Raw genomic sequence first — 15,635 nt, forward strand, 5'->3', positions numbered from 1 at the left:
TTCAGGGAGTTGGCAACCCTAACCCAAAAAGAAGGCGACTTTGAAAGAGACCATTCCAACATTTTTGCACATGTAAATCTATATAATACTCATGTTGTGGTCTGCAATTGTGAATGTTCGGGGGGGAAAATGGTGTTATATAAACAAGAACCACGCACAGACTTGGAAAAAGTATCAATGGTAACTTTGAATCACCTCTGATGCTTTTCGGTTGGAGTTTAAAAATGTGCAGTTTTCCCGAGCACTCGTCGTATGTCTTTTTTCTGTCGAATTGGTGCACTAATGCCATCTTCCGAGCGAAGATGTCTGTATCGCCACTGATGGCTGCCAGCATCCTGCAGCGCTTCATGTGCAAATGTAACCTGTTTAATATGATATATTTCAAATATAACAGCTGAGCAGGGTCTCATGGGAAATGTTGCTCCTCACCACCTCTTTGAATCCTTGTTGGATTGAACACTGCCACCAGGTGGCCGCCAGTGAAGCGTAAACTTCCTGAAATAAGAAGGTTTTTTTTGTTGTTGTTGTGTAGTGTTCTATAAAGTCCACTTCTGCCGGGCTTAACTCTTCACTTTCAACTCCTCTTCAAGTTTGTACTTTAAACCGAATTGAAAGTGAACCTCGTGACCTGTTCTACTTTTCTTTGTCTTGTCCTTTTTTGATGTTGAACTATTATACCGATGTTTATATTTATATCATTCCTCTTGTATGTTATCAAACAATAAAACGATGGTTGGAATGTTTGAAGCACTCCTTTTTGTGTTACGAGTCGCAGGAAAGTTAAAGTTGTGTTGGACGTGGTTTATTGTTCAAACAGGGAAATAGAACATTCAGGAAAGCCTTTCAAGTGAAGACACGGTGTGAAGTGGTACTGAAACAGTTCATATACAACAAAATAACATGAAATAAACTTAATTAACAACAGAAATAAAACTGTTGACATAACCAAAACTAGCTGTCACGTGCATGTTTTTTACTTGTGACTTTAGGCCAGGGGTGTCCTAAGTGCGGCCTGGGGGTCATTTGCGGGCCGCAGCTAATTGTTTACCGGCCCGCCACACATTCTGGAAATGCTATTGCAAAAATAAAATAAAAACATTAAAAAAAAGTAGAATGAGGTGAAATCTAACTAGAAAAAGTTGCAATGTTGACACAAAGCTGCCATGCTAGCTGTTTTTTTTACTTCTTTTGTCTATCTTTATTTTTCTTTTTTTGCCATTGCTAAAAAAAACAACAATGTTATAATGAATTATTGACCTATTCAAGGCTCCAAATATTGCATATATTGTGTGGTTGCCATGCAAAAACATCAACGTTTTCTTTGACAAAAGAGCATAAAACAAACAAAATAATAGTTCAAACGTAAAATTGACAGATATATCTGAAGTTGATCTCGCAACTTAAGTGTTGAAAGCAAAAAAAAAAGTAATAAAAATGTATCACTTTGAGTGGGGCACCTTTTGGATCCCAAATATATTTAATGGGATTTTATTTATCTTTTCACTGTGATTACTCAAAAATAACAATGAATTAATATCAATGGTGTCCTGCATTATTGATGTTTTTAAGGCTCTAATTACTTCACATCAAACATTGCTTTCTGAATGTTTTGGGCAGTGGGGGAAATACTGCATATTTCAGTTTTATTATAAAAAAACAAAGTTGTCTTGACAGAAAAGGCATAAAACCTTTTTGGTTTTTTAAATTTTATATCAACCTAAAGTTGATATACTGTAGAGATGTACTGTAAGCGTTAAATAACAAAATAATTTGACTTGTTTTTAACATTTTAATGACTTAGACCCTTTATGGTCTCCGGGAGCCCTAAAGGTAAAAAAAAACCAAAATCCATACATTTTGTTATGATTTGAAAATGAAAACTATCAAAATGGCCCCCGCAGGCTTTAATTTTTCCGTGTGCGACCCTCAGTGGAAAAAGTTTGGACACCCCTGCTTTAGGCCAAAGACGTAAGAAAAATAGGCCCAAAAAATGCTTGCTGCCCTTATTTGTGCGTACGGTATTCCCATCAGGCACAAGACATCGATACAACGTTGATTATACGTACACGTCCTCTAAAACTGACTATGAAATATCGTTGCAAAATATTTGTAAATTGAGACAACGTTGATGTCCAGCGTTGGATCCACATAGTTGGCTGGGAAATGACCAAATTTCAATGGTCAAATAAATGTCGTCAAAAAGCATGTTGTTTCAACGTTATATTTGTGTTGTAGAATATTGGTTGGGAAAATGACTACATTTCAACGTCAGAACCCGACGTTGATTAAACGTCATCAAAAAAGCATGTTGTTTCAACATTATGTTTGAGTTGCTCAACGTCAGGACCTAATTCAACAAGTTCTCAACGTTGTTTTAATGCAGGGGTGTCAAACGTATCCGATGAGTTTGCTAAGTATAAAAATGAGCGGACATTTTTGAATGAAAGAAACTGCTGTTCTAAATGTGTCCACTAGATGTCGCAATAGCAATTCTTTGTATCTTTGTAGATGATGCTACATATTTAAAAAAAAAATAAAATAAACCACATGATGTCAGTGCACCAGTCGAGGAAAGTGAGCAAACTACATAAATAATATCCTATAATTTGATATTGATATCACTTTTTTATCTTGATAGATTGAAAATGAACACCAATGAGTTGACTGATGAACATTATCACATCATTTATTTAGAAAGTATAAATAACGACAAAGGTGGAATACTATTAACCGGAACATTTAAGTGTAAAAAAACAACAACAACATTATTATTTGTACATTTTCAGAATATGCTTGTTCCATTTTTAAACAAAGAAAACAATCTGAAGTTGTCTTTATTTTTAAGTTATCGTATTTTTAAGGCCCCCCCGATCTAAAATGAGTTTGACACCCCTGGTTTAATGTCTTGTGCCTGCTGGGATCTTTTGGGGATTCTTCGGTTTGCACGATATCTTGTACTCGCATCCAACAAAGCTGCTGTGCTAATCACGTTTGTATCTCTTGCCGCAATGACATTAAATAATTCGTACACGCGCAACCGAAAAAGATACATTATTCAATCAGTAAAGTCGAGGATATGTCTGCCATGCTTTTATTTAAAGCTTAATTTGCACTAAACAGGAGGTCACTGTTTTATGTTGTAGTGCTGTGTAACTAAAAACCAGAGTTGTTCTTTTGCTGAAAACTTAAAGGATGCAGGGGCCATATTTTACATTTTCAAAACCAACAAAATACTGTTTATAATTTTTTTTTTTTAATGAAAAAATGTGTTGTTATAAACGCCGAAATTGTAACTTTTTCTTGTTACATTTTTTAGTACAGTCGTCCCTCGCCACATCGTGCTTCAAAATATCAATAGTAATACTGCATGGATTTTTGGGTAGTTTTAAAGCTTATTCTACAATATTTTTGCCCAAAGTTGAGCATTTTCATGCTTAAAATGGCTAAAATAACGAATGATATCAATATACAGGAGTATTGGCCACTGGAGGACACCAACCAGATCACACTGTTCAGTATTGTGGCCACTGATTGGCTAAGCCTCAGGCTTTATTACTATGTTGGATTAAAATATATAAAGGCAACAATAAGGGTGTCATTTCCTCTTTATAGGGATCTCATAATATTGAAAAAATTATTTAGAAGGTAGTAAACCTTTTCTATGCCCTACCTATGAAAATATTTGATTTATAATTCATGTTTCCTACTTTGCAGTAATTAAATTATGTTCAGAACCAATTAACAGTGATAAATTAGGGATGGCTATTTGTTTATTTCAATGAAATAAAACAGCCTGCATGCCAGTTTTGTGGTATTAGCATCAACATTGTAACTTTTTCTGGTTCTTTTTGTTGTTTTTTAGCTCTATTTTTTTGAATGTTCCGCAGGCCAATACAAGAAATACCTCTGGACCTAAACAGTCATATTTGGGTCTCTAACGTCGACCTTTGAAGACACTTTTTCGACATAATTATGACGGTATTGACATGGTCACCCTCCTGTCTTTTAACAACATGTTGCAATATGCTCCATTCTACAATATATTCTGTCTGCACTTTCTTTTTAAAGCTCAACTTAAAACATCTCACCTTTTTGAGCTATTAAGAGTTTACAAAGCTGTTCATCTTTTGTTCCCAGGATGCAACTGGGAGTGGGATGTCCGTCCAACATGGGGGAGTGCAAGCTGTGAGTCTCACACATTTTGTGCAGTAAATGTGACATGTTGTTTTTTTTTACTGTAAATGTGCAATAGTTTGCGACTTTAAATGCACAGCTCGCTCGGTATTAGATGAACGAGGAGCGGCGGTGGGAAAACATGCAGTCACGCTTAGAGTGCATCAGTGAAGTCCGGTCCTCGGTGCAGCCTCAGCTGCTCAGCAGGACGATGATGTAGATGAGGAGCAGACAGATGAGGATGAGGGTGAAGTTGACGAAGAGCTCCTGCAGGTTCCTCTTGGCCTGCGGAGTCACCTCGATTTGGGACGCGCGGCGGATGGCCGACTTGGTGATGTGCTGGACGCGCTCCATGGCGATGCTTGGACTCGGTGGGTCAGGCTGCAGGAAACGATCAGGACATGAAGGTCCGAAAGAAAGTTCTGTTCTTGTCTGGAAGGAACAAAAAAATAGAAAAGAAGAAAAGTGTATCATAATTATACAATGTTCATATTGCTGCCATTTTGTCGCCATCTAGTGGCCAACGAAAGTAACGCTGCCTTTAAATGTACTTTCAAGTCAAGTGTAGTATAGCGTTTACTTACTTGACCCATTCCAAACAACCTTCCCTAGTCACGGTGAAGAAATTAAAATCGACCAGTGCAAAAATTCAACAAACCTGGTCACACATAACACAACCTGCAAGTTGAACTTTGTGGATGTTATTGAAAGAAGTCAAATCAACATTAAATAAAAATCTAAATAACACCAATGTAAATCCATGGCAATGGAAAATGGGAATAATGCAAAACTCCACAAAACCTTAATGAGGTTGTCACGAAAGTAAACAAGTTGAGTTGAACGTACTCTTAATAATTAATTATAATAATTATTAATAATATAATAATTATTAATTATATTATTATAATAATATGTACTCATATACAGTATATGTATAGGATCTCTCTCTCTCTCTCTCTCTCTCTATATATATATATATATATATATATATATATATATATATATATATATATATATATATATATATATACGTATGTGAATATATATATATATATTATTGTGTATATATTTATATATATATATATTATTGTGTATATATTTATATATATGTGTGTATATATATAAATATATACAGTATATGTATATATATATACGTATATGAATATATATATACAGGTATATATATACATACGTATATGAATATATATATATTATTGTGTATATATTTATATATATGAGTATATATACAGTACACTGCAAAAAGTCAATGTTCAAAAACAAGAAAAAACAAAACAAAAATTAGGGGTATTTTATTTGAACTAAGCAAAATTATCTGCCAATAGAACAAGAAAATTTGGCTTGTCAAGACTTTCCAAAACAAGTAAAATTAGCTAACCTCAATGAACCCCAAAATACCTTCAAATAAGTATATTCTCACTAATAACAACTGTACTACTATATGAGTACGTATTTTCTATTGTTTCATTGAAAATAAAACAGCAAAGTCCATTTGGCTGTCATCTGTTTTAATATGAGACACAATTGTGTCAAAGTCATGATTTTTTTTTTTATTTACATGCTTGAAATAAGAAATGTTTAAGCGCAATGAGGCCCCCCAGTCAAAAAGTTTGGACACCCCTGTTCTATTGTATATTTTTCATACAATATTACTTATGTAAAAGTTAGTTGTTTTTTTTTTTTAAAGCATGTTACTTGTTAAAATTGTGTGGTTTGGAGCGGCCAAGCACCAATGATTTCAATGTGAGATTGCACGAGAGGCTAAGGGACATAAAACTTAAAGCAGGAAACATACGCTAACACTTAGCCTGAACTATGGACATGAAACAAACAAAACCTACTGTGGCAAGAAACGAGCAGCATGAACTAAGCATGAAACAATCAATGACGCCAGGACGACTAACTGACAAAGACAGACTTAAATAATAGTCTCTGATTAGAGCAAGTGCGTGTCCCGAACACATGAGGCAGCTGAAACTAATCAGTCGTCATGGAAACTAAAAGCAACAAGGATGCACAAAAACAGGAACTAGTGAAGTTTTGAACTAACAGAAAATAACAAAAAACATGATCCAGACCACAGATCATGACACAACCTATCATTACTAAAAAAGTGTATTATTGAACACTTTCTTTCCCATGAATTTATTTAGGCACAAAACATGCTTTAAATCAAATTGAAGTTTTATCAAATAAATATAAAAAATAGTTTCATGTAAGTAAAAAAGTGTGGACATTTTTTGTAAGAGGGGGGCTCATACTAAAATTCTGTTTAAAGCCCCAAATTAGCCTTCAAAACATTCATCCTATCAAAATCAGGTTTGAGTCACATAGTTTAAAAAATTGTTAAAAAAAAACAGCCAGCCGTGACATCAAAGTGTGTTTTATTGTATTTTTCAGGGAGTTGACAAACCGACTTTTTGTTCCTGCAAAAGTTCAAGTTTGCAGTCCATTAAACTGGCATGTGTCTTTGAAGGTGGATCCAAATTTGTATTTTCCTGCCTGGATGGAGGTTCCTCAACCTTGATGGAGGTTCCTCAACCTTGATGGAGGTTTGTCAACCTTGATGGAGGTTTGTCAACCTTCATGGAGGTTTGTCAACCTTGATGCAGGTTTGTCAATCTTGATGGATGTTCCTCAACCTTGATGGAGGTTTGTCAACCCTGATGGAGGTTTGTCAACCTTGATGGAGGTTCCTCAACCTTGATGGAGGTTTGTCAACCTTGATGGAGGTTTGTCAACCTTGATGCAGGTTTGTCAATCTTGATGGATGTTCCTCAACCTTGATGGAGGTTTGTCAACCCTGATGGAGGTTTGTCAACCTTGATGGAGGTTCCTCAACCTTGATGGAGGTTTGTCAACCTTGATGGAGGTTTGTCAACCTTGATGGAGGTTCCTCAACCTTGATGGAGGTTTGTCAACCTTGATGAAGGTTTGTCAACTTTGATGGAGGTTTGTCAAATTTGATGGAGGTTTGTCAACCTTGATGGAGGTTCCTCAACCTTGATGGAGGTTTGTCAACCTTGATGGAGGTTTGTCAACCTTGATGGAGGTTCCTCAACCTTGATGGAGGTTTGTCAACCCTGATGGATGTTTGTCAACCTTGATGGAGGTTTGTCAACCCTGATGGATGTTTGTCAACCTTGATGGAGGTTTCTCAACCTTGATGGAGGTTTGTCAACCTTCATGAAGGTTTGTCAACCTTGATGGAGGTTTGTCAACCTTGATGGAGGTTTGTCAACCTTGATGGAGGTTTGTCAACCCTGATGGAGGTTCGTCAACCTTGATGGAGGTTTGTCAACCCTGATGGAGGTTTGTCAACCTTGATGGAGGTTTTGTCAACTTTGATGGAGGTTTGTCAACCTTGATGGAGGTTTGTCAACCTTGATGGAGGTTTGTCAACCTTGATGGAGGTTTGTCAACCCTGATGGAGGTTTGTCAACCTTGATGGAGGTTTGTCGACCCTGATGGATGTTTGTCAACCTTGATGGAGGTTTGTCAACCTTGATGGAGGTTTGTCAACCTTGATGGAGGTTTGTCGACCCTGATGGAGGTTCGTCAACCTTGATGGAGGTTTGTCAACCCTGATGGAGGTTTGTCAACCTTGATGGAGGTTTTGTCAACTTTGATGGAGGTTTGTCAACCTTGATGGAGGTTTGTCAACCTTGATGGAGGTTTGTCAACCTTGATGGAGGTTTGTCAACCCTGATGGAGGTTTGTCAACCTTGATGGAGGTTTGTCGACCCTGATGGATGTTTGTCAACCTTGATGGAGGTTTGTCAACCTTGATGGAGGTTTGTCAACCTTCATGGAGGTTTGTCAACCTTGATGGAGGTTTGTCAACCTTCATGGAGGTTTGTCAACCTTGATGGAGGTTTGTCAACCTTGATGGAGGTTTGTCAACCTTCATGGAGGTTTGTCAACCCTGATGGATGTTTGTCAACCCTGATGGAGGTTTGTCAACCTTGATTAAGTTTTGTCAACCTTGATGGAGGTTTGTCAACCTTGATGAAGGTTTGTCAACTTTGATGGAGGTTTGTCAACCTTGATGGAGGTTTGTCAACCTTGATGGAGGTTTGTCAAGTCACTCAAGTTGAACTGAAGGCTAAGCTAATCAGTGCCGTCATCCGTCTCAACCCTTCGTGATCTTGTGACCTCCACTGTAGCAGAACACGCCGTGGTGATGATAAGTGATAAGAGAAGTGCCCCCGGGTAGGCGCCAGCTGAGGTCTGTTGATGCGTTAATCCCGCCTGCAATGCCGACAATGTCAACTTAGTGACAGTCGCAATGCGTGCTTTTCTCTGCTCCGTGCTTGGTTGGAGATGAATGTGAGCACATGGGGGGATTTAAAGGACTTCCAACCGTGCTTTAAATCCCCTTTGTGATCGGATTCGGACTCTCGTACGATCAAAGTCATGCTTTTGTTTGTATGTAACCATCTATTCCTATTGTGCCGCTGCCAAAGTACTTTGCTATTTATATTGAGTGGACCATTTTGGATTCCTGTCATGGAGTTAAAAGGAAGTGCAGGCTCAGACCAGATGACAGGGCCATAGTGCCGTTTACAGTCTTTTCATCAGCACTATTTTTATCATTCTGATTTGTTTCTTCCACCCCTGATCCGTCCGTGAGTCTCTGATTATCTCTGGACATGTTAGCGCCTCTGAGAGCCTCATACCTCGCGAGATAACTCTTTAAGTGTGTTGTTGGTCTGCTCTCTGTCCTGCTCTCACTGGAACAAATAGACAGAACACTAAGGGCCTGATCTAATAAGATCCCAAATAACATCAAATTGTTGCCAGGGGTCGGCAACCCAAAACGTTGAAAGAGCCATATTGGACCAAAAATACAAAAAACTAATCTGTCTGGAGCCGCAAAAAATGGAAAGCCGTATATAAATGTTATAATGATGGCAACACGTAAGTGTCTCTATTAGCTGTAATAGCCTACTAACAAAGTGACTGTGTCGCAGGCTGAAGCAAACCTTGACAAAAAGGTAGAAATGTAATATTTATTCTACACGTTTTTACAACATGAGAAAACATTAGTAAATCAGAGGCTGCTCAGAAGGTGAGATAACTCCTGGAAATGACTGGCTTTTAACGGCCAAAGGTATAGATGTGTGTGTCCAAGTTGAATGAAACCACAGGCTGTCTTCTTCTAATAGATTTATTACAATCTTTGGCAAGCTTGGTAATGTTTGCTGTGGTCCGGAACAACATGGCACACAAACAACTATCTGAAATGCAGCCAATATTACATACGGATAATGTGTCATGAGACATGCACAACTAAATTAAAGAGGATAAAAGTAAAGGAAATCAAATGAGCTCAAATATACCTACAAACGAGGCATAATGATGCAATATGTACATACAGCAAGCTTGCAGTCATGCACTGACCAAATATGCCTGATTAGCACTCCACACGAGTCAATAACATCAACAAAGCGCACCTTTTGTGCATTCACGCACAGCATAAAACTTTTGGTGGACAAAATGAGACAAAGGAGTGGAAGATTTTACATGTAAACAAAATGTTGCGTCACAGTCCACACTATGGTGTGTTCAAGACACTTAGAAAAAAAACCCGACTTTTTTAAACTTAGAAAAAAACACGACTTTTTTAAACTTGGAAAAAAAAAACGACTTTTTGACAGAAAGATCCCGACTTTTTGACACTTAGAAAAAACCCGACTTTTTGACACTTAGGAAAAAACCCTACTTTTTGACACTTAGAAAAAAAACGACTTTTTGACAGAATAATTGACACTTTTTGACAAATCACGATTTTTTTGACACTCACAAAAAATCCAGACTTTTTAACACTTAAAAAAACCCAGAATTTTTGACACTTAATCAAAAAAAAAACGTTTTTACACTTGGAAAAAATTACTACTTTTTGACACTTTGAAAAAAATTCAGACTTTTTGACACTTGGAAAAAAATTCAGACTTTTTGACACTTAGAAAAAATCCAGAGTTTTTGACACTTGGAAAAAAAAAGACTTTTTGACAGAAAAAAAAGACTTTTTGACAGAAAAATCCTGAATTTTTGAAACTTAGAAAACCCCCCGACTTTTTGACACTTGGAAAAAAAACGACTTTTTGACAGAAAAAATCATGACTTTTTGACACAAAAAAATTCTGACTTTTTGACACTTACAAAAAATCCTGACTTTTTGACACTTACAAAAAACCCAGACTTTTTGACACTTTGAAAAACAACAACTTTTTGACTGAAAAAAACTTGACTTTTTGACACTTAGAAAAAATCCCGACTTTTTGACACTTAGAAATTTTTTTTGACTTTTTGCCTAAAGAATCCCGTCTTTTTGACACTTGGAAAAAATCCAGATTTTTTGACACTTAAAAAAAAAAACAGACTTTTTGACACTTAGAACAAATCCAGACTTTTTGAAATTTTGAAAAAATCCTTACTTTTTGACACTTAGTAAAAAAATCCTGACTTTTTGACACTCACAAAAAATCCAGACTGTTTGACACTTGAAAAAAACCCGAACTTTTTTACACTTAAAAAAAATTACTACTTTTTGACACTTTGAAAAAATTCTGACTTTTTAACACTTGGAAAAAATCCAGACTTTTTGACACTTGGAAAAAACCCGACTTTTTGACATTAGAAAAACAACTTTTTGACGGGAAAAAAACGACTTTTTGACAGAAAAATCGTGACTTTTTGACACTTACAAAAAACCCAGACTTTTTGACAATTCCAAAAAAAATCTGACTTTTTGCCCAAAAAAATCCTGTTTTTTTGACACTTAGAAATAATCCTGATTTTTTTTGACACTTAGGAAAAAAATCCCGATTTTTTTGACACTTAGGAAAAAATCCAGACTTTTTGACCAAAAAAAAATCCAGATTTTTTGACACTTAAAAAAAACAAACGACTTTTTGACAGGAAAAATCTTGACTTTTTGACACTTAGAAAAAATCCTGACTTTTTGACACTTAGAAAAAATCCTGACTTTTTGACACTTGGAAAAAATCCCGACTTTTAATTAAGACAAAACATTTCAGTCAACAAAATAGCACTGGTTGAGTGCTCTAAGGGCCCTTAGTGCTTGTTTACCTGTAAGTTTTCCCTGCTAACACTGGCGCTTTTTTTGTTGTCGCTTATTAACTAAATGTTTTAGTACTTGGGACATCCCCTGCCTTCTCTGCATACTAGCTTCCAGAAAAACTCCAAACTTAACATTTCAAATTGCAAAAAAGACAGACGTCTTTATGTTGAAATAGTCATATTAAGTGGAACGGCTTTGTCTTACATTGTTAAATCATTCGAGGGAAGATGTGAAGGAGTCCAATCCAATCAGTTTAGCAAACCCAGCGCAGAACCCGTAAGAGCACAATCGGCTATTGTTAGCCGCTCTTCACGTGGTCGTCCCTCCAGTGTCTGCGATGTGTCATGAGGCTGCATGTGAAAAGTACAAAAAGCTTCACTGCGCTTGGTTCGGCAATCATTTAGCTCTGCAAAAATTGTCACATGCTCTTAAAAGGAATGGAGGAGAACATAAGACAAAAATATGTCGGTAGACTGAAGCTGTAGGTGTGACAACCTTTAATTGCAAGCCCGGCATGCCGAGTGTCGCCGATAACAGCTGCTGGGCGCCACTGCTGTGCATCGACATTCTTTCTGTTGAGACTCATTCATAGTTTCCATCAAACTGAGCTGGAAACTCTTCAAGCAAAGCAAACGGACGTGCTTGTTCAATCAATGATGTTCAGCTGCATGTGTGCGCAAACTAGGCTACAATTGGGTTTTTTTAGTGCCAGGAAGCTTTCAGTACAGTACTCAATTTATTCTGAGAGCTGCACTCACTGGACATCACATTAGGTACACCTGCAAATATTTAATGAGCTGGAGCATTTCTGCTTTGTTTAGTGTGTCAAAGCGCTAATGACAGTACTCGATCATACACCCTAAAGTCATTCATAATAAACATTTTGAAATCAATACCGCTCAGACAGTGTCAAAAAATGTTCCTTTTGGAGACATGGTATAAACAAGTGAGTGTCAGACTCATTTTATATGTGCGTAGTTTGTTAGGAAATCCATCCCAAAGGAAGAATAGAGAGGAGTCGGCTCTGAGTTCTAGAAGGATGCAGCCGCTTACCTTGCAGATGAAAGCAGTCCTGACTGGTGTCTGAGAGCGAGAGAAATGTCAGATATGCAAACATATCCAAGGCTGTAAACAGATAAAGAGGGAGGGAGGGGGGGGGAGAGTCGTAACAAAGCATAAGCCTGAATAGCAACCAATGCCTAACTAGAAGAAGTCTCAGTTTGAACATTTTGTAGATTTTGCTAGTTGAGTTTTGTCTACTGCAAACATGCCAAAGTAGGAAAGTTCCTTATAAGGAGAATGTAACTCTCTGTATGAGTGTGTTGGTTTTTTTCTATTTTTTTTTTTTAATCTCCAGTGGACAGCGAATGTTAATCCTCCTCCCTCTGGGGAAGCTCCAGCCTGAAATGAAGATGCATTAGGAAAGACAAACACAAGTTGAAGAGCGCCTGCAGTGGGAATTAAAGATAATACAAATGTTTTCCCAGCAGGTAGATAAAGACTGAAGACTGAAATGTTGTCCCTGCGGGGCCAAAAGAGGAACGAAAGCCCATTTCTGTCTTAAATTCATCTTTCAAATTAAGTATTTAATTTCTCGTCAAAGATTTGAGGTTTTGAAACATAATTGTGCAAAAACAGCCATAAAGTCCACTCAAATTGGGGATATGAATGCAGAAAAATGCAGTTTAAGCATTCGGGACAATCCCACCGAATTGGTGCCATTTGAGTCCCCAGGAAATTGAATATGTAAATGCATGATAAAATTAACTCTAAAATGTGGTTTTTTTTGATGAAGCACACAGTCCTGCTTGTGTGTTTAAAAAATTAAATGTAAAATATTAATTTAAGCCAGTGTTTCTTAACCCAAAAATATCAGTTTCTCTTAGTTTCACTTAAGTTAAAAGTACCAATGATTGTCACACACACTCTAGGCGTGGTGAAATTTGTCCTCTGCATTTGGACCCATCCCCTTGATCTGCCCCTGGGAGGTGAGGGGAGCAGTGAGCAGCAGCGGTGCCGCGCCCGGGAATCATTATTGGTGATTTAACCCCCAATTCCAACCCTTGATGCAGAGTGTCAAGCAGGGAGGTAATGGGTCCCATTTTTTATAGTCTTTGGTATGACTCGGCCGGGGGTTTGAACTCACAACCTACCGATCTCAGGGCGGACACTCTAACCCAGGGGTGTCCAAACTTTTTGACTAAAAAATGTGGTTGAGGGCCGAAAGCCGACTGCACATAAAGTAACTATATACATATATATATATATATATATATATATATATATATATATATATATATATATATATATATATATATATATATATATATATATATATATATATATATATATATATATATATATATATATATATATATACATATATATTTATATATATATATATATATATATATATATGTGTATATATATATATATATATATATATATATATATATATATATATATATATATATATATATATCTATATATATATATATATATATATTACTGTATATATATATGTATATGTGTGTGTATATATATATATATATATATACTGTATATATATATATATATATATATATATATATATATATATATATATATATATATATATGTGTATATATATATACACACACACATACATGCATACATATATATATAAATATATATGTATATATATATGTGTGTATACATACATACATACATACACACTTATTATATTAATTGTAATATAATTGGATATTAAGAGTATGCAAAAGTATGACTTCTACCTTGTTTACTTCTGTGACAACCTCCTTAAAGTTTTGTAATCAATCAGAATTATCAAGCAGCTAAAATGCACCAAACATGGATAAGTATGGAGAGTCTTAAGCATTTTCCCATCGCTTTGTAATAAATAAATAAAAAATGATGGTGATTGGTCGGTTTTTATAACATCCACAAAGTTCAGTGACCATGTCTGTTTACATTTTGTGGTGGTTGGATTTTTTAGATTTTTTTTTTCCACCATGATTAGGGAAGGTTGTTTGTTTGTTTCGGTCATAGAAATAGATGCTGCACATTCCAAACATAAAAAGTCTTTGATCAGGAAAAACTCATGTTGTCCACTAGATTGTGTCAAAACAGCAGCATTTAAAGTGTTATACCTTTAAAATGAATATAAAATTCCTTATTAAACTCATGACGTGTCGCGGGCCAATTTGAAGACACCGGCGGGCCGCATTTGGGCCGCGGGCCGTACTTTGGACACCCCTGCTCTAACCACTAGGCCACTGAGTAGGTTAGTTACTTAGTTGTAACACACTATTCCACCACTTGTGGCAGTAGTGATCATCTCAAACAAATGGAGCTTAAGTCATAGAAAAATGTCTAAAGTGCAAAAAATATGACTAAAGTGGTGAAGATGTATTTAAATTTTCACTTTAATTTTATTGACAGTTTAGTGAAGAAACACAATTATTATTAATTTAGTTCCTTTATTTTAGCACAACATAATTGTATGTACATTTATTTTTTGTCCGTTATTTATAAGTCCCTTCTTATGGCGTATATTTGGTCAGTATATGTTTTTAATCAGCTAGACCTAAGCCCAAGGGTTGCGTGTGAAATAAATACTCATATTTGTGATTAACACATGGTTTCATATCACTTGACAAGGTTGTAAACTCTACGTTGGTTTGATATAATCATCACATTACAATTAAGAGTGAGATTGCTAATTCAGTGTTAATATTTGAGTGGGCCCATATGTTGAGGAAGAGCAAACCTAAACACTGGAGAAATAACATTTGTTGCCTGTCTCCCCTTTCTAAAATTAAATTTTACCATGAAATATAATCATTTAAATGTTCTAAGTTTGAGGCAGTGCAGTGTTTCCCATAAACTGCCAAGATACCTGTGGCGGTGGGGGCGTGGCTATGGGCGTGGTCACCATGACATCATCGAGTAATTTGCATAATTTACTACAATGATATGATTTTCTCTAAAAAGGCTCAAAAAATGTATACTTACTAATTAATAATAACAGTTTTGTTTTAAACGTCCATCCATCCATCCATCCATTTTACAATATAATTACAACACTTTATGTACATATTTATATACAGATTTGAACAATAAGTTATTCACTTAAATATATTTATTAATTGTGGTTCTTACAAAAAATATATCTTATAAAATATAAAAGCTAAAATGTCTCTTAAAGCTCTGCCCCCTTAATTAGTGCATACTAAATAATTTAACTTTAGCCTACTACTACAACCATATTATTTACCAGCAACATAAAGTGAAACAGAGGCAGAGGTGTCCTGCCACAGTCAGTAACAAATAAACAGAAAACAGTAGTGGTGGTAGA

General features: G+C 36.0%; 2 protein-coding genes across 9 annotated transcripts in view; one reads left to right on the forward strand and one right to left on the reverse strand.

Moving 5' to 3' along the window:
- The window catches only part of LOC133658928 (protein FAM184A-like), a 141,216-nt gene that overhangs the window by 90,147 nt on the left and 35,434 nt on the right, over positions 1 to 15,635 (forward strand). For 6 of the 7 annotated variants that reach the window (XM_062061474.1, XM_062061482.1, XM_062061463.1 and 3 more), the window contains exon 23: positions 4,138 to 4,185. The exons of the other annotated variant lie outside the window; for it this stretch is intronic. In XM_062061474.1, coding sequence (XP_061917458.1) covers positions 4,138 to 4,185 — 48 coding nt within the window. The remainder of the gene's footprint in view (positions 1 to 4,137; positions 4,186 to 15,635) is intronic. 7 annotated transcript variants of the gene reach the window in all.
- pln (phospholamban) lies at positions 793 to 12,435 on the reverse strand. 2 transcript variants are annotated; one of them, XM_062061577.1, is made up of 2 exons: positions 12,332 to 12,435; positions 793 to 4,605 (listed from the first exon to the last, which is right to left on the reverse strand). In XM_062061577.1, exon 2 carries the CDS (start codon positions 4,525 to 4,527, stop codon positions 4,366 to 4,368), a length of 162 nt encoding a protein of 53 aa, XP_061917561.1. In that variant the 5' UTR covers positions 4,528 to 4,605; positions 12,332 to 12,435; the 3' UTR covers positions 793 to 4,365. The 2 variants fall into 2 exon arrangements, with proteins under 2 accessions (XP_061917561.1, XP_061917570.1); XM_062061586.1 differs by lacking the exon at positions 12,332 to 12,435 and adding an exon at positions 11,483 to 11,633.

The sequence above is a fragment of the Entelurus aequoreus genome, linkage group LG01 (genome assembly GCF_033978785.1).
Source record: "Entelurus aequoreus isolate RoL-2023_Sb linkage group LG01, RoL_Eaeq_v1.1, whole genome shotgun sequence".
NCBI classification, from domain to species: Eukaryota; Metazoa; Chordata; class Actinopteri; order Syngnathiformes; family Syngnathidae; genus Entelurus; species Entelurus aequoreus.